Here is a 22456-nt window from a genome sequence, read left to right on the forward strand (position 1 = left end):
AGGTTAATATTGGTCATATCCACAATATGTTACATCGCTAGTATCTTTTCATATCTGGAATCTCATTACTGTTTATTGTATACATCTCATAAAAAACAATGCAGGCCTAGTTTCTCGTTCAATCCTTTTGGGGATAATGTATCCAATCTCATTATCCAATTGGATTTCCATACGTAGCAGAATTTTACTTCAGTGGGGGCAGGTGATCAATGAGCTTTGTGCGTAAGCTGGCGATACTATGGCCCGCTTCCACACAATGTCTAGCCACCGGCTGGTCGCTTGTGCCAGTGGCGATTGCCGAACGGATGGCAGCCCGATGGTTTGCCATTCGTTCACGTAAGGAGGTGTCAGTCTTTCCTATATACAAGTAACCACAAGGACAAAAAATCACATAAACAACATATCTGGTGGTACATGTAATAACATGATTGATGTGAAATTTTCTACCAGTGTAAGGATGCAGCACATAGCTCCCAGTTAATAGGGAACTACAAGTGGTGCATCCCACACATTTGTAACTGCCATTGGGTTTAGTTAGGAAGTGAGGTTTTTTATTTATACCACTGGTGTATTCTGACACATCAATTTTTTCCAAGTGATCACGCAAGTTCAAAGTACGTGAATAAGCAGGCATAAGTCTTGTGTTACATATATATATATATATATATATATATATATATATATATATATATATATATTACAGTTGTTTAACAGGATGGCACTCAGCATGAACGTAACAAGTCTCCGGTGCCAGGAACTTAAATATATAATAGAGAGCACTTACCCCCTTCCTTTGCAGTTGAGGATGGACCGGCACACGAATTTGAAGGTGAAAAAAAGCATTTAATGTACAAGCATAATTTGCACAGACAGTCAGCTGTAACCTAACAGCTGTTTCAACCACTTCCTAGTGGTTTTCATCAGAGGTGAAGTATCATTACATTGAGCCGTTTAAATAGCAGAGAATTGCGCCCAAATCTGCACCAAAGAGAGGCCAGTTAGACCTCCTGTGACGTCTACAGGCGTCACTTACAGTGAGTGGCAGCGGAACTACAGGCTGGGGGCGCGGCTCAGTGGTGAGTCACCAGGGTTCTCCCGGCGCGTCAGCGCTGGGCTGGCTCCAGGATTTCCCTGTGTAATGTTATCTACTTAGCGGCAGAAGACTGCGGGGGTACAGCAGTGAAGCTGTTAAAGTCCGGCGCCAGCAGCAGGGATCTATGCTTGTATGCCACATTGGCGGTCGGTGCATCGGGGGAAAGCCGGTTACGTAGCTAAAGTGTAGGAGAAGGGGGATGTGTCAGATACCGCAATCCACATAAGGGTCAACGGGGTGGTGGGCATAGTGAGCTGTGTGATTGGTCCTACCGTAACTAGCATGATGCAGTGACAAGGGGGGTAAGTGTTGTACACATGGAGGTCTGAATGTCCATACATAAGCACAAACATACAAAAGAATAAATGAACAGACAGATACAAATATCTATGCGTCGTCAAGTATGTCAACCTGTTGGGATGTCGACCAGAAAATGGTTGCAGTGGTTGGGTTCATGACAGCGGCATGTTACGTGATAACAAGGTATTAGTTACAGTGCAAAAGCATGGTTAATAAATCTTCATGTGGAACCCAGTCGACACACGGACGTGTCGATCCCGAGCCATGATAAACAACCGGTGCATAGTGAGCATGGCCGAAGCCTGATCATATGTTAGATGTATAGAATATAAAATCTAATTGGAGCAAGACGGTCCGGTATTCAAGACACAAATACTCCTGTCCATCCGGTCGACACAGGGAAATGTCGATCCCGGAAACAGCTGTTAGGTTACAGCTGATTGTCTGTGCAAATTATGCTTGTACATTAAACGCTTTTTTTCACCTTTAAATTCGTGTGCCGGTTCCATCCTCACCTGCAAAGGAAGGGGGTAAGTGCTCTCTCTCTCTCTCGCTCTCTCTCTCTCTCTCTCTCTCTATATATATACATATATATATATATATATATATATATATATATAAAACATACAATGTGGTCAGGAATTGCGCTCAAAGTGGGTCTTTCGACCAGCTGCACCTCTGGAACGACTCTCCTGTTAGTGAGAGACAAGGATAGAATGCAAAGAAGGGGGGTTGTCCAGAGTGCGCTCTAGTGGTACCACCTAGCCAGGAAGGGTATAAAGTCCCAAATTGGTGTGATCTTGCAGTCACTTATATTCAGACGGAGTGTTCATATATTTCAAAATAACACCGAAGACTTCGAATATGAAAAGCAGTTCTTTATTAGAAGCCCAACGCGTTTCGTCTACACGACTTCATCAGGGGCAAAGGCTAAAAAGTGGTACAGAGAAAGGGGAATGTTGGCAAACATTCAGTACAAAATGGAAATTAAATACATAGACTTCATTTTACATAATTTGTACATACCATGGCCTGGTATGGCCAGAAATCCAGACAAAGGCAAAAAATGGGAGTGTCCCTTTACACGTACAGTTAAAATCTGCAATAATGCATTTAAACATCAGATTGATGAACGATTTAAAATTATATTAAATAATAAGTTTAAGTTTAAAAAAGAAGAAGAAATGGAGGAGCAAGCAATGGAAGATAGAACTGAAATAACACATACCAGTGTTGGTGGGTATGGGAGCTTAAGCGCCAAGGATAATATATCCAAATATAACTCCTTCAGAAGATAATTATAACCTACAGGTGATAAATATTAATGGGTAAGTCCCAAAATATCACAACAAATGACCCAGTAGATAAATGAGCTCTTGGAGACAATAAAGCGTAAAGGTACATACTAACGGGGTGGGATCCAAAGTGTGGGTTTAACCCACAGACTAGAGGGAAAGGACTTCCTTTCTCACAATCAGCAAAATAAAATCAAATATGATAGAGTCCTATGGAAGTACAATCCAAAAATGATATATCAGTAACCTTTAAGGCATACTACAAATTCATACAGAAGATAAGAAATAATATATAAATTAAGAGAGGGTAGCATACAAATTTATAAACGTAGAACGTCATCAAAAAGAGGACAATGTATAAGAAAATCCATACAATAGGGTTTCTCCATATAAATATACGTACATCTATTAATCTTTAGATATGCATGATGGGGGCAAAAAATAGCGATAGGTTCCTATAATAGAGTTTCAGATTATTAGACTTTTAGAATATACAATAATACATATCCATTATAACTCATAATGTTATAGTGAGAGCGACATTATAAACCATATTATCAGTTCAATATTTTACCCCTTAAATATTGAACTGATAATATGGTTTATAATGTCGCTCTCACTATAACATTATGAGTTATAATGGATATGTATTATTGTATATTCTAAAAGTCTAATAATCTGAAACTCTATTATAGGAACCTATCGCTATTTTTTGCCCCCATCATGCATATCTAAAGATTAATAGATGTACGTATATTTATATGGAGAAACCCTATTGTATGGATTTTCTTATACATTGTCCTCTTTTTGATGACGTTCTACGTTTATAAATTTGTATGCTATCCTCTCTTAATTTATATATTATTTCTTATCTTCTGTATGAATTTGTAGTATGCCTTAAAGGTTACTGATATATCATTTTTGGATTGTACTTCCATAGGACTCTATCATATTTGATTTTATTTTGCTGATTGTGAGAAAGGAAGTCCTTTCCCTCTAGTCTGTGGGTTAAACCCACACTTTGGATCCCACCCCGTTGGTATGTACCTTTACGCTTTATTGTCTCCAAAAGCTCATTTATCTACTGGGTCATTTGTTGTGATATTTTGGGACTTACCCATTAATATTTATCACCTGTAGGTTATAATTATCTTCTGAAGGAGTTATATTTGGATATATTATCCTTGGCGCTTAAGCTCCCATACCCACCAACACTGGTATGTGTTATTTCAGTTCTATCTTCCATTGCTTGCTCCTCCATTTCTTCTTCTTTTTTAAACTTAAACTTATTATTTAATATAATTTTAAATCGTTCATCAATCTGATGTTTAAATGCATTATTGCAGATTTTAACTGTACGTGTAAAGGGACACTCCCATTTTTTGCCTTTGTCTGGATCTCTGGCCATACCAGGCCATGGTATGTACAAATTATGTAAAATGAAGTCTATGTATTTAAATTCCATTTTGTACTGAATGTTTGCCAACATTCCCCTTTCTCTGTACCACTTTTTAGCCTTTGCCCCTGATGAAGTCGTGTAGACGAAACGCGTTGGGCTTCTAATAAAGAACTGCTTTTCATATTCGAAGTCTTCGGTGTTATTTTGAAATATATGAACACTCCGTCTGAATATAAGTGACTGCAAGATCACACCAATTTGGGACTTTATACCCTTCCTGGCTAGGTGGTACCACTAGAGCGCACTCTGGACAACCCCCCTTCTTTCTATATATATATATATATATATATATATATATATATATATATATATATATATATATATATATATATATGGAACAGAAAAAAAGGTCCCTTTCAATGTCCCTTTCTCGATGAACTATTAGGCAGCAACTCAGTTGGTCCCCCCTGTTAGTGGGGGAAATGGGGGAAGATAGAAGACAGAGAACCGAGTGCGCCAATGGTTGAAGAGTTCCACCACCAAAACGTATCCTGAACTGTAGTAATCACAGACCAATCACTGTACAACAGTTTAATACAAATTTGTTTTAAAAAAATGTTTTACAATAAAAACATTTTCATCCGTATGTAGTCAGTAATTCAATTCGATATAGCAAGGAAAACACTCAACGCGTTTCGTCAAAACGACTTCCTCAGGGACAACTTTCCGTAGGTAATTCAACAGTGCATATTCACTTCAGATAAGAATCTTTCTGACCGGATGTACATGATGTGTAAATAGATCCCTTGAAGATCCTAAAACATGCATAATCGCATCAATTTCCTTATGCTTCTGCAACCTGCAGTTGGTAGCCATTTGTCTGCTGAGATTCTATCCCAAATTAATTTGGAAAAAATCCTCTCAGGCTCTGCTTTTAAAAAGGAAACATAAGGAAATTGAGTACCAATGTCCAGAGTCTATCTTATGTTCATTGCACTTCCTTACAGTTTTATATTGTGTACAACTGTGTAATGTAATTTCAGCATATTCTACAATTATGTAGTGCATATACTACAATTTCCTTTGAGTGTGGTATGACGACCCAACAGTCGGGATTCTGACGGTCAGTATAACGACACCAGAATCCTGACCGCCGGTACTGTAACAATGGGATGAGCGAAAAGAAGCCCCTTGCAGGCTCGCTGTGCTGGCCACACTGCTGGCACGATGTTCTGTTCTACCAAGAGGGAGTATAGCCCATGTCATTTGAAATTCCAACTGTCTGGATTACGATGTTGCTATACTGACCGTCGGGCCGCCATCCGGCACCCATTTCCTTCTACGTTAGACTGACATGAATGTTAGTGTTGCAGGGCTGAATGCATCTTCAAATTACCATTTTTTTGTAAATTACTCATTTTGGTTTGCTACCCAGTTTTGTTGTATCACTTTTTCCTATTGTAAAGTGCAACGGAATTTGCTGCGCTATATAAGAAACTGTAAATAAATAAATACATTTTGTATGCACCTAAGCATATGTTAAAAACTAAATTTACCTTTTCATTGGTCTATACCCTGGCTGCAGGCAATTTATTGAAGTGGCACAAGACACTTACCTGAGGGGTGCAGAAAAGAAGAAGAGACACCACACTTTGTCTGAATACTTTATGGGTACCTGGAGTCTGGGTGCCAAACATCCTATACAGCTACCTTTCATTAAGTTGTCCCTGAGCGCTGACAGGAAGGTACTCAGCCTCAAACTTTTATCTCAGTCATTTTTACTTTTTATTGGATAGAACAATAGATAGCTGTTATTAGATGCTTGTTAAATATGTGCAAAAAACTATCAACGTTCTCCAGATGCTTTATACGGTGTAATGGACGTGAGCCCAAATAGTCCCAATATATGTCCCGTTGGAAGATCAGTAACATAGTACGTTTAACCCTTTGAGTGCCAATGTTGCTGAGAGAGATGTGGAAATATCCAAAAAAAACTGCCAGGGTCGTAGTCGAGGAATCTAAATCCCTTTAGTTATTGCCGGCAAATGATCTGAAGTCAATTAATTGAAGTTTAGTAAAATATTGCGCCTAAAAAAAACCTGTGGCTGTGAGCGATGCTGGCATTTTTAGCGGATATTTTGCACATTTCTCACAGCAATGTTGGCACTCAAAGGGTTTAATTGAGGCAATCAGTAGGCATGGTCTTGCGTACTCTGCTTTTAACCCTTGTATTTATACTGTTTACTTATTCCACTCTTCAATATCTTGTAAGACAAATTTGATAAAGTAAGAAAAATACTCAGATGATAAAACTGTAGATGTTTTTTTGACAAAAATTATGTATTGGAATGTTTATATGAAAATATCCCTGATAATATGATCTCAAAACAAAAATTGTACAAACATTCTCATTGTGGTAACAGTCATATCTATGTCCGTTTTAATTCCACCTCCACTGAGCATAGCCTTCTCTTTCATGCATATCGCTCAGCTGCCCCGATGCAGGCAAGACAGTCCCAATTTGAGTGAACTCTCCTATTATCCTGACAATAATGATTTTGTGTTTTCATGTATTGGTATCAGTTTATGTACCACCATAATTGTGCAGAGCTGCAGAAACAGAAATATTCAGTGAGTAGCATTTCACTCTGTGTTCAACATTTTCACAGGTAGCTCCACAGCCGTTGTGGTTTTCAGAAGATATACCCAATCTGAGGAAAATGAGTGAGCTGCCTTACCATCTGCTCAATGCAGGTTGTCTTGATGAACTACAGAAGAAAGTTTTAGGTATGCATAACTCTCATAATAAGTATATCAGTGGTTCCCAACCTGGGGTACTAGTACCCCTGGGGGTACTCTGCAGACCAGTTGGGGGTACTTGAAAATAATATTGGTAATGGCGGACAATGAAAAGGTCTTTTGATGGCTGAAGAAGTCCCATTGCCAGGGAGACAAACCATGTTGTGTCATATGCCTGACCAGCAATCCACTGGGAGCTTCCCATGCTGCCCTCAGACATCAGCAATCATCTGCCATGCGCTGACAAAGGTGGAGGAAGCAGCGATATTAATCCTACCGGTGTTAGCGGGAATTCTGGAGATAATACACAACCAGTGTCTAGACATAGAAGGGCATGATTCCTTGCTGTATGCTACTCCTCCGCTCATCCTTAATATAAGGACATGCATAAGGATCCGCATACCACTAAGTACTGTCCATATTTCAAAATGAGAGGAGGGGGTACTTATCAATGAAAAGCCTTATCAAGGGTACGGGAGAGAAAAAAGGTTGGGAACCACTGATCTATACCATAACCGTGTTTCACTGACCTGCTGTAGCACGGAACACAGCGCTCAGCTTTTCTATCTTTTATAACCCCCCCCCCCCCCAAATTCCAGGGAAAGTAGCCTACCGGAATCTGGGGGTGGGCTTATAGAAGACAGGCAAGCTGAGCGCGGTGTCCTATGCTGCGGCAAGGTCAGCGAAGCACAGCGGTGCTGCTGTTCACTGGGTATGACAGCCAGCACATATATTAAACTAGCTCAATGGTTGCCAAACTTACATGAATCACTGTACCCTAGAGTATCAGCACTTTTTTTATGGCACCCCTAGGATAAAAGCTGTTTTTATTGACAAATTTGGGAAAAATATTAAATTAAGTAAATGTTGCCTACCTGTCATTATTTAGTTCTGAGTGGTTGACAGTTGTGCATCTGTTTGTCCACATGTTTTATCATTGGCAGCCACTAGCGCTGGTTTTGCCAATAGTTTTAACCATAAATAATTAGATTTGGAACTTGACCACCAACCTACTGTAAGACGACACCCCTGCAGGAGTCAGGTGGCACCCAAGGGAACCACTGTTGGGAATCACTGCACTAGCTGAAGTAGCCAGCGTTGCCTGGGTTTAAATATTCAGGTTATTAAGTTACCAACAATATTTTTAACCGAAATCTGAATATTTGTTATAGGTTTATTAACCAGTAAAAAAAAATTAAATATGCATTTGTAAATATATAAAATAAAATACATTATTTATTTTATTTAACAGAGTCACACTCTTAAATAGATGGGCACCAGTGAGTAATAAATGTATTTTATTGTATATATTTACAAATGCATATTTGAATTGTTTTTTACTGGTTAATAAACCTATAACAAATATTCAGATTTTGGTTTTGCACTCTCTGTCCTTTTAAAAATATTTCTGCAAGTAATCTATTCCAATTACTTCTGGGAGCTGCACTACCAAATCTTCGGTGTGATCATTATAATACATGTAATAATTAATTTATTTGTTATTGTTTTAAATTTGGTACTAATTGACATATCGGAACTGCGCCTGATTTTTTGGTATTATAAGTCATCAACAAGTTAGATGTAACTGTCAACATTTTATAAATAATTAGCAGCTCTTCCAACACACCTATGAGGTGGCTGCACTGTGTCGTTTTTTTTTAATGGGGTTTCGCCAGTAGCCCTAATCCCCAGGTGCTGTATGTGATGATCTCAGGTGTTGAATCTCTGTTCCAGGATAATGTGGTGCAGCAGAGGGTGTGTAAGGGGCAGGGGCTTCAATGCTCATCTCTCAGGTGTGGAATGTCTGCACCTAGATGAGCTCAGCCTTGCGACTTCAATGCTCATCTCTCAGGTGTGGAATGTGTGCACCTAGATGAGCTCAGCCTTGCGACTTCAATGCTCATCTCTCAGGTGTAGAATGTCCGCACCAAGATAAGCTCAGCCTTGCGACTTCAATGCTCATCTCTCAGGTGTGGAATGTCTGCACCTAGATGAGCTCAGCCTATCCCACGGACAAATCTGATCTAGTATAGGAGCTGGGAATATGTCATTCCCCAGGAGCCCCATTGATTAATGTCTGTCTCAGCCTGTGGGCCTGCTACACCCTCTGTAGTGAGGAAAGAAGTGCTGCTGCGTCTTCTGAATATATTGCGCACTGACCCTCTAATGCTGCTGACGAAGCCTCGCCAGCCTGAGCGTGGGGTCTTTTCTTTTAGAATGTCATTTAAACTTTCCTTCACTTGATGGAGTTCTCTAAGTTCAGCTTCTTTCTTTTTTATTTCCTCCTCCACTTCTCTTTTGAGCTGTAATGCGTCCATCATGTCGTCATTTGGAGTCTCTTGTATGTTTTCTTCCAGCTGTCCGCTCCTTTCTCTGTCACTCCTATCATCGCCAGTCACGTCCGTGCTGACAGTATGAGGCAGTAGACTTTCTGTGAGCGTCCACATGGCACTATAGTTATGTGCCTCTTCTATCCAGCCTAAATAACGATCATAGCTCCATGCTTTTGGAGCACCAACCATCTCGATCTCTGTAGAGCCATCCCTGATAGTCACCATCAGTTGGTCCTCTTGTAGATCTCCTGGGTGAATTATTTCACCATCATCACATACTCGCTTTGAAACTGAATACACCAAGTCGATCTTTTGGTCATCCAAACATAAGGTACTGTATACCGCTACGTTGCAGGGTATTTCCGCCATGGTTTGAGAAGATAATAAGACAAAATCTGTCAGAGCTGCTTCTATGTCCAGTGACTCTGCAACAATAATGCTCTCTGTGCAGTGCGCTGCTTTTTTTTTACCCTCCAAGCTCCATCGTGACATCACTAGCTATTGTGACATCACTAGCTATTGTGACATCACAAGCTATTGTGAGATCACTCTACCAGTGCCTTGCTGACAGTTTGTCCCTCTTTATATAGTTAATGAAGTTTACGTTGTTTTACACTAAAAGTTATAGAATAAAGGTTTAATTTGATTTATATTTGATCTTTTCATATCTTGTTATTTGGATCTCCATTACTGCAACAGTATATCTCATAATTTTATCCTTATGAATAAAAAGTAAAATTTTTCAATAAAATAATAAAACTAATGTCATATAGAAAATAAGATTTTGGAGGAGTGGAAGTAGGAAAGGTGTTATTATGTATGTAGTAGTCAGGGGCGCCAACAGGCGCCCCTGACTACTACATGTTGTTGTTTTTTTGCATCTATCCATTTTAATATTTGATGGCCAGGTGCAGGGGCTACCTGGGGGTGGGGCCTGTGCGGCATGACCCAGGAAACTTGTCTATTGCCCTAAGGGGCTGGGAGGGCTACCCGACCTTCGGGAGCCTCCCGGTTGTTCCTGGAGTGTATGCAAGAATGGCTAATGGAGGGAGATGCATTCGGTGCAGAGGCAGCAGGTGGGTCATGAGCTTACAGGGGAAGGTGTTGTAGGAGCAGCGGCGGCTGCTGTCCCTGATTTGGAGTACCGACCACACATTGCATGGGGGAGCCAGTTAGCATATGTACATGTAATGTTGTATGTTTTATATATATATATATATGTGCTGACAACCATACCCAGTGATCCGCAGCACCGTGTTTTTCAAGGTATCCGGTCAGTGGATAGACAATGTCTAGGTCAACGGTCACTAGGTTGACCACTAATGGTTCGACAGTGACTAGATGGACACCTTGGATATTGACTAGTGACTTATGGTCGACATGAGGTTTTCATGATTTTTTTCAGAAAAAAAGGTGGATTTTCATACTTTACTATCCAAGTGGGCATAAAGTGGGAATATAATAGTATGGCGAGCAAAGAGGTACATATACGGTCTCCATGTCGATGTATTATTACATAGACACCAAAAAAATCATGTAACCCTTATACAGTACCAGCCTTTTAACTATTGACCTTGCCTATGTCTACCATGAGCTTGTGTCGACCTAGTGACTGCCAACCTAGACATTGTCTATCATCTATACCAGTGGTTCCCAACCTGGGGTACTAGTACCCCTGGGGGTACTCTGCAGACCAGTTGGGGGTACTTGAAAATAATATTGGTAATGGCGGACAATGAAAAGGTCTTTTGATGGCTGAAGAAGTCCCATTGCCAGGGAGACAAACCATGTTGTGTCATATGCCTGACCAGCAATCCACTGGGAGCTTCCCATGCTGCCCTCAGACATCAGCAATCATCTGCCCAGCACTGACAAAGGTGGAGGAAGCAGCGATATTAATCCTACCGGTGTTAGCGGGAATTCTGGAGATAATACACAACCAGTGTCTAGACATAGAAGGGCATGATTCCTTGCTGTATACTACTCCTCCGCTCATCCTTAATATAAGGACATGCATAAGGATCCGCATACCACTAAGTACTGTCCATATTTCAAAATGAGAGGAGGGGGTACTTATCAATGAAAAGCCTAATCAAGGGTACGGGAGAGAAAAAAGGTTGGGAACCACTGATCTATACCGTAACCGTGTTTCACTGACCTGCTGTAGCACGGAACACAGCGCTCAGCTTTTCTATCTTTTATAACCCCCCCCCCCCCCAAATTCCAGGGAAAGTAGCCTACCGGAATCTGGGGGTGGGCTTATAGAAGACAGGCAAGCTGAGCGCGGTGTCCTATGCTGCGGCAAGGTCAGCGAAGCACAGCGGTGCTGCTGTTCACTGGGTATGACAGCCAGCACATATATTAAACTAGCTCAATGGTTGCCAAACTTACTTGAATCACTGTACCCTAGAGTATCAGCACTTTTTTTTTATGGCACCCCAAGGATAAAAGCTGTTTTTATTGACAAATTTGGGAAAAATATTAAATTAAGTAAATGTTGCCTACCTGTCATTATTTAGTTCTGAGTGGTTGACAGTTGTGCATCTGTTTGTCCACATGTTTTATCATTGGCAGCCACTAGCGCTGGTTTTGCCAATAGTTTTAACCATAAATAATTAGATTTGGAACTTGACCACCAACCTACTGTAAGACGACACCCCTGCAGGAGTCAGGTGGCACCCAAGGGAACCACTGTTGGGAATCACTGCACTAGCTGAAGTAGCCAGCGTTGCCTGGGTTTAAATATTCAGGTTATTAAGTTACCAACAATATTTTTAAAAAGAAAGAGAGCGCAAAACCGAAATCTGAATATTTGTTATAGGTTTATTAACCAGTAAAAAAAAAATTAAATATGCATTTGTAAATATATACAATAAAATACATTATTTATTTTATTTAACAGAGTCACACTCTTAAATAGATGGGCACCAGTGAGTAATAAATGTATTTTATTGTATATATTTACAAATGCATATTTGAATTGTTTTTTACTGGTTAATAAACCTATAACAAATATTCAGATTTTGGTTTTGCACTCTCTGTCCTTTTAAAAATATTTCTGCAAGTAATCTATTCCAATTACTTCTGGGAGCTGCACTACCAAATCTTCGGTGTGATCATTATAATACATGTAATAATTCATTTATTTGGTGTTTTTGTTTTAATTTTGGTACTAATTGACATATCGGAACTGCGCCTGATTTTTTGGTATTATAAGTCATCAACAAGTTAGATGTAACTGTCAACATTTTATAAATAATTAGCAGCTCTTCCAACACACCCATGAGGTGGCTGCACTGTGTCGTTTTTTTTTAATGGGGTTTCGCCAGTAGCCCTAATCCCCAGGTGCTGTATGTGATGATCTCAGGTGTTGAATCTCTGTTCCAGGATAATGTGGTGCAGCAGAGGGTGTGTAAGGGGCAGGGGCTTCAATGCTCATCTCTCAGGTGTGGAATGTCTGCACCTAGATGAGCTCAGCCTTGCGACTTCAATGCTCATCTCTCAGGTGTGGAATGTGTGCACCTAGATGAGCTCAGCCTTGCGACTTCAATGCTCATCTCTCAGGTGTAGAATGTCCACACCAAGATATGCTCAGCCTTGCGACTTCAATGCTCATCTCTCAGGTGTGGAATGTCTGCACCTAGATGAGCTCAGCCTATCCCACGGACAAATCTGATCTAGTATAGGAGCTGGAAATATGTCATTCCCCAGGAGCCCCATTGATTAATGTCTGTCTCAGCCTGTGGGCCTGCTACACCCTCTGTAGTGAGGAAAGAAGTGCTGCTGCGTCTTCTGAATATATTGCGCACTGACCCTCTAATGCTGCTGATGAAGCCTCGCCAGCCTGAGCGTGGGGTCTTTTCTTTTAGAATGTCATTTAAACTTTCCTTCACTTGATGGAGTTCTCTAAGTTCAGCTTCTTTCTTTTTTATTTCCTCCTCCACTTCTCTTTTGAGCTGTAATGCGTCCATCATGTCGTCATTTGGAGTCTCTTGTATGTTTTCCTCCAGCTGTCCGCTCCTTTCTCTGTCACTCCTATCATCGCCAGTCACGTCCGTGCTGACAGTATGAGGCAGTAGACTTTCTGTGAGCGTCCACATGGCACTATAGTTATGTGCCTCTTCTATCCAGCCTAAATAACGATCATAGCTCCATGCTTTTGGAGCACCAACCATCTCGATCTCTGTAGAGCCATCCCTGATAGTCACCATCAGTTGGTCCTCTTGTAGATCTCCTGGGTGAATTATTTCACCATCATCACATACTCGCTTTGAAACTGAATACACCAAGTCGATCTTTTGGTCATCCAAACATAAGGTACTGTATACCGCTACGTTGCAGGGTATTTCCGCCATGGTTTGAGAAGATAATAAGACAAAATCTGTCAGAGCTGCTTCTATGTCCAGTGACTCTGCAACAATAATGCTCTCTGTGCAGTGCGCTGCTTTTTTTTTACCCTCCAAGCTCCATCGTGACATCACTAGCTATTGTGACATCACTAGCTATTGTGACATCACAAGCTATTGTGAGATCACTCTACCAGTGCCTTGCTGACAGTTTGTCCCTCTTTATATAGTTAATGAAGTTTACGTTGTTTTACACTAAAAGTTATAGAATAAAGGTTTAATTTGATTTATATTTGATCTTTTCATATCTTGTTATTTGGATCTCCATTACTGCAACAGTATATCTCATAATTTTATCCTTATGAATAAAAAGTACAATTTTTCAATAAAATAATAAAACTAATGTCATATAGAAAATAAGATTTTGGAGGAGTGGAAGTAGGAAAGGTGTTATTATGTATGTAGTAGTCAGGGGCGCCAACAGGCGCCCCTGACTACTACATGTTGTTGTTTTTTTGCATCTATCCATTTTAATATTCGATGGCCAGGTGCAGGGGCTACCTGGGGGTGGGGCCTGTGCGGCATGACCCAGGAAACTTGTCTATTGCCCTAAGGGGCTGGGAGGGCTACCCAACCTTCGGGAGCCTCCCAGTTGTTCCTGGAGTGTATGCAAGAATGGCTAATGGAGGGAGATGCATTCGGTGCAGAGGCAGCAGGTGGGTCATGAGCTTACAGGGGAAGGTGTTCTAGGAGCAGCGGCGGCTGCTGTCCCTGATTTGGAGTACCGACCACACATTGCATGGGGGAGCCAGTTAGCATATGTACATGTAATGTTGTATGTTTTATATATATATATATATGTGCTGACAACCATACCCAGTGATCCGCAGCACCGTGTTTTTCAAGGTATCCGGTCAGTGGATAGACAATGTCTAGGTCAACGGTCACTAGGTTGACCACTAATGGTTCGACAGTGACTAGATGGACACCTTGGACATTGACTAGTGACTTATGGTCGACATGAGGTTTTCATGATTTTTTTCAGAAAAAAGGTGGATTTTCATACTTTACTATCCAAGTGGGCATAAAGTGGGAATATAATAGTATGGCGAGCAAAGAGGTACATATACGGTCTCCATGTCGATGTATTATTACATAGACACCAAAAAAATCATGTAACCCTTATACAGTACCAGCCTTTTAACTATTGACCTTGCCTATGTCTACCATAAGCTTGTGTCGACCTAGTGACTGCCAACCTAGACATTGTCTATCATCTATACCAGTGGTTCCCAACCTGGGGTACTAGTACCCCTGGGGGTACTCTGCAGACCAGTTGGGCGTACTTGAAAATAATATTGGTAATGGCGGACAATGAAAAGGTCTTTTGATGGCTGAAGAAGTCCCATTGCCAGGGAGACAAACCATGTTGTGTCATATGCCTGACCAGCAATCCACTGGGAGCTTCCCATGCTGCCCTCAGACATCAGCAGTCATCTGCCCAGCACTGACAAAGGTGGAGGAAGCAGCGATATTAATCCTACCGGTGTTAGCGGGAATTCTGGAGATAATACACAACCAGTGTCTAGACATAGAAGGGCATGATTCCTTGCTGTATGCTACTCCTCCGCTCCTCCTTAATATAAGGACATGCATAAGGATCCGCATACCACTAAGTACTGTCCATATTTTAAAATGAGAGGAGGGGGTACTTATCAATGAAAAGCCTAATCAAGGGTACGGGAGAGAAAAAAGGTTGGGAACCACTGATCTATTCCGTAACCGTGTTTCACTGACCTGCTGTAGCACGGAACACAGCGCTCAGCTTGTCTATCTTTTATAACCCCCCCCCCCCCCCAAATTCCAGCGAAAGTAGCCTACCGGAATCTGGGGGTGGGCTTATAGAAGACAGGCAAGCTGAGCGTGGTGTCCTATGCTGCGGCAAGGTCAGCGAAGCACAGCGGTGCTGCTGTTCACTGGGTATGACAGCCAGCACATATATTAAACTAGCTCAATGGTTGCCAAACTTACTTGAATCACTTTACCCTAGAGTATCAGCACTTTTTTTATGGCACCCCTAGGATAAAAGCTGTTTTTATTGACAAATTTGGGAAAAATATTAAATTAAGTAAATGTTGCCTACCTGTCATTAGTTAGTTCTGAGTGGTTGACAGTTGTGCATCTGTTTGTCCACATGTTTTATCATTGGCAGCCACTAGCGCTGGTTTTGCCAATAGTTTTAACCATAAATAATTAGATTTGGAACTTGACCACCAACCTACTGTAAGACGACACCCCTGCAGGAGTCAGGTGGCACCCAAGGGAACCACTGTTGGGAATCACTGCACTAGCTGAAGTAGCCAGCGTTGCCTGGGTTTAAATATTCAGGTTATTAAGTTACCAACAATATTTTTAAAAAGAAAGAGAGCGCAAAACCGAAATCTGAATATTTGTTATAGGTTTATTAACCAGTAAAAAAAAAATTAAATATGCATTTGTAAATATATACAATAAAATACATTATTTATTTTATTTAACAGAGTCACACTCTTAAATAGATGGGCACCAGTGAGTAATAAATGTATTGTATTGTATATATTTACAAATGCATATTTGAATTGTTTTTTACTGGTTAATAAACCTATAACAAATATTCAGATTTTGGTTTTGCACTCTCTGTCCTTTTAAAAATATTTCTGCAAGTAATCTATTCCAATTACTTCTGGGAGCTGCACTTCCAAATCTTCGGTGTGATCATTATAATACATGTAATAATTCATTTATTTGGTGTTTTTGTTTTAATTTTGGTACTAATTGACATATCGGAACTGCGCCTGATTTTTTGGTATTATAAGTCATCAACAAGTTAGATGTAACTGTCAACATTTTATAAATAATTAGCAGCTCTTCCAACACACCCATGAGGTGGCTGCACTGTGTCGTTTTTTTTTAATGGGGTTTCGCCAGTAGCCCTAATCCCCAGGTGCTGTATGTGATGATCTCAGGTGTTGAATCTCTGTTCCAGGATAATGTGGTGCAGCAGAGGGTGTGTAAGGGGCAGGGGCTTCAATGCTCATCTCTCAGGTGTGGAATGTCTGCACCTAGATGAGCTCAGCCTTGCGACTTCAATGCTCATCTCTCAGGTGTGGAATGTGTGCACCTAGATGAGCTCAGCCTTGCGACTTCAATGCTCATCTCTCAGGTGTGGAATGTCCACACCAAGATAAGCTCAGCCTTGCGACTTCAATGCTCATCTCTCAGGTGTGGAATGTCTGCACCTAGATGAGCTCAGCCTATCCCACGGACAAATCTGATCTAGTATAGGAGCTGGGAATATGTCATTCCCCAGGAGCCCCATTGATTAATGTCTGTCTCAGCCTGTGGGCCTGCTACACCCTCTGTAGTGAGGAAAGAAGTGCTGCTGCGTCTTCTGAATATATTGCGCACTGACCCTCTAATGCTGCTGACGAAGCCTCGCCAGCCTGAGCGTGGGGTCTTTTCTTTTAGAATGTCATTTAAACTTTCCTTCACTTGATGGAGTTCTCTAAGTTCAGCTTCTTTCTTTTTTATTTCCTCTTCCACTTCTCTTTTGAGCTGTAATGCGTCCATCATGTCGTCATTTGGAGTCTCTTGTATGTTTTCCTCCAGCTGTCCGCTCCTTTCTCTGTCACTCCTATCATCGCCAGTCACGTCCGTGCTGACAGTATGAGGCAGTAGACTTTCTGTGAGCGTCCACATGGCACTATAGTTATGTGCCTCTTCTATCCAGCCTAAATAACGATCATAGCTCCATGCTTTTGGAGCACCAACCATCTCGATCTCTGTAGAGCCATCCCTGATAGTCACCATCAGTTGGTCCTCTTGTAGATCTCCTGGGTGAATTATTTCACCATCATCACATACTCGCTTTGAAACTGAATACACCAAGTCGATCTTTTGGTCATCCAAACATAAGGTACTGTATACCGCTACGTTGCAGGGTATTTCCGCCATGGTTTGAGAAGATAATAAGACAAAATCTGTCAGAGCTGCTTCTATGTCCAGTGACTCTGCAACAATAATGCTCTCTGTGCAGTGCGCTGCTTTTTTTTTACCCTCCAAGCTCCATCGTGACATCACTAGCTATTGTGACATCACAAGCTATTGTGAGATCACTCTACCAGTGCCTTGCTGACAGTTTGTCCCTCTTTATATAGTTAATGAAGTTTACGTTGTTTTACACTAAAAGTTATAGAATAAAGGTTTAATTTGATTTATATTTGATCTTTTCATATCTTGTTATTTGGATCTCCATTACTGCAACAGTATATCTCCTAATTTTATCCTTATGAATAAAAAGTAAAATTTTTCAATAAAATAATAAAACTAATGTCATATAGAAAATAAGATTTTGGAGGAGTGGAAGTAGGAAAGGTGTTATTATGTATGTAGTAGTCAGGGGCGCCAACAGGCGCCCCTGACTACTACATGTTGTTGTTTTTTTGCATCTATCCATTTTAATATTCGATGGCCAGGTGCAGGGGCTACCTGGGGGTGGGGCCTGTGCGGCATGACCCAGGAAACTTGTCTATTGCCCTAAGGGGCTGGGAGGGCTACCCAACCTTCGGGAGCCTCCCGGTTGTTCCTGGAGTGTATGCAAGAATGGCTAATGGAGGGAGATGCATTCGGTGCAGAGGCAGCAGGTGGGTCATGAGCTTACAGGGGAAGGTGTTCTAGGAGCAGCGGCGGCTGCTGTCCCTGATTTGGAGTACCGACCACACATTGCATGGGGGAGCCAGTTAGCATATGTACATGTAATGTTGTATGTTTTATATATATATATATATATATATATGTGCTGACAACCATACCCAGTGATCCGCAGCACCGTGTTTTTCAAGGTATCCGGTCAGTGGATAGACAATGTCTAGGTCAACGGTCACTAGGTTGACCACTAATGGTTCGACAGTGACTAGATGGACACCTTGGACAGTGATTAGTGACTTATGGTCGACATGAGGTTTTCATGATTTTTTTCAGAAAAAAGGTGGATTTTCATACTTTACTATCCAAGTGGGCATAAAGTGGGAATATAATAGTATGGCGAGCAAAGAGGTACATATACGGTCTCCATGTCGATGTATTATTATATAGACACCAAAAAAATCATGTATCCCTTATACAGTACCAGCCTTTTAACTATTGACCTTGCCTATGTCTACCATAAGCTTGTGTCGACCTAGTGACTGCCAACCTAGACATTGTCTATCATCTATACCAGTGGTTCCCAACCTGGGGTACTAGTACCCCTGGGGGTACTCTGCAGACCAGTTGGGGGTACTTGAAAATAATATTGGTAATGGCGGACAATGAAAAGGTCTTTTGATGGCTGAAGAAGACCCATTGCCAGGGAGACAAACCATGTTGTGTCATATGCCTGACCAGCAATCCACTGGGAGCTTCCCATGCTGCCCTCAGACATCAGCAATCATCTGCCCAGCACTGACAAAGGTGGAGGAAGCAGCGATATTAATCCTACCGGTGTTAGCGGGAATTCTGGAGATAATACACAACCAGTGTCTAGACATAGAAGGGCATGATTCCTTGCTGTATGCTACTCCTCCGCTCCTCCTTAATATAAGGACATGCATAAGGATCCGCATACCACTAAGTACTGTCCATATTTCAAAATGAGAGGAGGGGGTACTTATCAATGAAAAGCCTAATCAAGGGTACGGGAGAGAAAAAAGGTTGGGAACCACTGATCTATACCGTAACCGTGTTTCACTGACCTGCTGTAGCACGGAACACAGCGCTCAGCTTGTCTATCTTTTATAAACCCCCCCAAATTCCAGGGAAAGTAGCCTACCGGAATCTGGGGGTGGGCTTATAGAAGACAGGCAAGCTGAGCGCGGTGTCCTATGCTGCGGCAAGGTCAGCGAAGCACAGCGGTGCTGCTGTTCACTGGGTATGACAGCCAGCACATATATTAAACTAGCTCAATGGTTGCCAAACTTACTTGAATCACTTTACCCTAGAGTATCAGCACTTTTTTTTATGGCACCCCTAGGATAAAAGCTGTTTTTATTGACAAATTTGGGAAAAATATTAAATTAAGTAAATGTTGCCTACCTGTCATTATTTAGTTCTGAGTGGTTGACAGTTGTGCATCTGTTTGTCCACATGTTTTATCATTGGCAGCCACTAGCGCTGGTTTTGCCAATAGTTTTAACCATAAATAATTAGATTTGGAACTTGACCACCAACCTACTGTAAGACGACACCCCTGCAGGAGTCAGGTGGCACCCAAGGGAACCACTGTTGGGAATCACTGCACTAGCTGAAGTAGCCAGCGTTGCCTGGGTTTAAATATTCAGGTTATTAAGTTACCAACAATATTTTTAAAAAGAAAGAGAGCGCAAAACCGAAATCTGAATATTTGTTATAGGTTTATTAACCAGTAAAAAAAAAATTAAATATGCATTTGTAAATATATACAATAAAATACATTATTTATTTTATTTAACAGAGTCACACTCTTAAATAGATGGGCACCAGTGAGTAATAAATGTATTTTATTGTATATATTTACAAATGCATATTTTAATTGTTTTTTACTGGTTAATAAACCTATAACAAATATTCAGATTTTGGTTTTGCACTCTCTGTCCTTTTAAAAATATTTCTGCAAGTAATCTATTCCAATTACTTCTGGGAGCTGCACTACCAAATCTTCGGTGTGATCATTATAATACATGTAATAATTCATTTATTTGGTGTTTTTGTTTTAATTTTGGTACTAATTGACATATCGGAACTGCGCCTGATTTTTTGGTATTATAAGTCATCAACAAGTTAGATGTAACTGTCAACATTTTAGAAATAATTAGCAGCTCTTCCAACACACCCATGAGGTGGCTGCACTGTGTCGTTTTTTTTTTATGGGGTTTCGCCAGTAGCCCTAATCCCCAGGTGCTGTATGTGATGATCTCAGGTGTTGAATCTCTGTTCCAGGATAATGTGGTGCAGCAGAGGGTGTGTAAGGGGCAGGGGCTTCAATGCTCATCTCTCAGGTGTGGAATGTCTGCACCTAGATGAGCTCAGCCTTGCGACTTCAATGCTCATCTCTCAGGTGTGGAATGTGTGCACCTAGATGAGCTCAGCCTTGCGACTTCAATGCTCATCTCTCAGGTGTAGAATGTCCGCACCAAGATAAGCTCAGCCTTGCGACTTCAATGCTCATCTCTCAGGTGTGGAATGTCTGCACCTAGATGAGCTCAGCCTATCCCACGGACAAATCTGATCTAGTATAGGAGCTGGGAATATGTCATTCCCCAGGAGCCCCATTGATTAATGTCTGTCTCAGCCTGTGGGCCTGCTACACCCTCTGTAGTGAGGAAAGAAGTGCTGCTGCGTCTTCTGAATATATTGCGCACTGACCCTCTAATGCTGCTGACGAAGCCTCGCCAGCCTGAGCGTGGGGTCTTTTCTTTTAGAATGTCATTTAAACTTTCCTTCACTTGATGGAGTTCTCTAAGTTCAGCTTCTTTCTTTTTTATTTCCTCCTCCACTTCTCTTTTGAGCTGTAATGCGTCCATCATGTCGTCATTTGGAGTCTCTTGTATGTTTTCCTCCAGCTGTCCGCTCCTTTCTCTGTCACTCCTATCATCGCCAGTCACGTCCGTGCTGACAGTATGAGGCAGTAGACTTTCTGTGAGCGTCCACATGGCACTATAGTTATGTGCCTCTTCTATCCAGCCTAAATAACGATCATAGCTCCATGCTTTTGGAGCACCAACCATCTCGATCTCTGTAGAGCCATCCCTGATAGTCACCATCAGTTGGTCCTCTTGTAAATCTCCTGGGTGAATTATTTCACCATCATCACATACTCGCTTTGAAACTGAATACACCAAGTCGATCTTTTGGTCATCCAAACATAAGGTACTGTATACCGCTACGTTGCAGGGTATTTCCGCCATGGTTTGAGAAGATAATAAGACAAAATCTGTCAGAGCTGCTTCTATGTCCAGTGACTCTGCAACAATAATGCTCTCTGTGCAGTGTGCTGCTTTTTTTTTACCCTCCAAGCTCCATCGTGACATCACTAGCTATTGTGACATCACAAGCTATTGTGAGATCACTCTACCAGTGCCTTGCTGACAGTTTGTCCCTCTTTATATAGTTAATAAAGTTTACGTTGTTTTACACTAAAAGTTATAGAATAAAGGTTTAATTTGATTTATATATGATCTTTTCATATCTTGTTATTTGGATCTCCATTACTGCAACAGTATATCTCATAATTTTATCCTTATGAATAAAAAGTAAAATTTTTCAATAAAATAATAAAACTAATGTCATATAGAAAATAAGATTTTGGAGGAGTGGAAGTAGGAAAGGTGTTATTATGTATGTAGTAGTCAGGGGCGCCAACAGGCGCCCCTGACTACTACATGTTGTTGTTTTTTTGCATCTATCCATTTTAATATTCGATGGCCAGGTGCAGGGACTACCTGGGGGTGGGGCCTGTGCGGCATGACCCAGGAAACTTGTCTATTGCCCTAAGGGGCTGGGAGGGCTACCCAACCTTCGGGAGCCTCCCGGTTGTTCCTGGAGTGTATGCAAGAATGGCTAATGGAGGGAGATGCATTCGGTGCAGAGGCAGCAGGTGGGTCATGAGCTTACAGGGGAAGGTGTTCTAGGAGCAGCGGCGGCTGCTGTCCCTGATTTGGAGTACCGACCACACATTGCATGGGGGAGCCAGTTAGCATATGTACATGTAATGTTGTATGTTATATATATATATATATATATATATATATGTGTTGACAACCATACCCAGTGATCCGCAGCACCGTGTTTTTCAAGGTATCCGGTCAGTGGATAGACAATGTCTAGGTCAACGGTCA

At 41.3% G+C, this 22456-nt stretch overlaps 1 protein-coding gene across 1 annotated transcript in view; it reads left to right on the forward strand.

The window, feature by feature from the left end:
• NWD1 (NACHT and WD repeat domain containing 1) overlaps positions 1–22456 on the forward strand; it is an 87205-nt gene that overhangs the window by 34087 nt on the left and 30662 nt on the right. The window contains exons 9-10 of the mRNA XM_083179340.1: positions 5673–5832; positions 6757–6874. Of these exons, the coding sequence (XP_083035466.1) occupies positions 5673–5832; positions 6757–6874 (278 nt within the window). The remainder of the gene's footprint in view (positions 1–5672; positions 5833–6756; positions 6875–22456) is intronic.

This window comes from Crinia signifera, chromosome 1 (genome assembly GCF_055691185.1).
Source record: "Crinia signifera chromosome 1, ASM5569118v1, whole genome shotgun sequence".
NCBI lineage: Eukaryota > Metazoa > Chordata > Amphibia > Anura > Myobatrachidae > Crinia > Crinia signifera.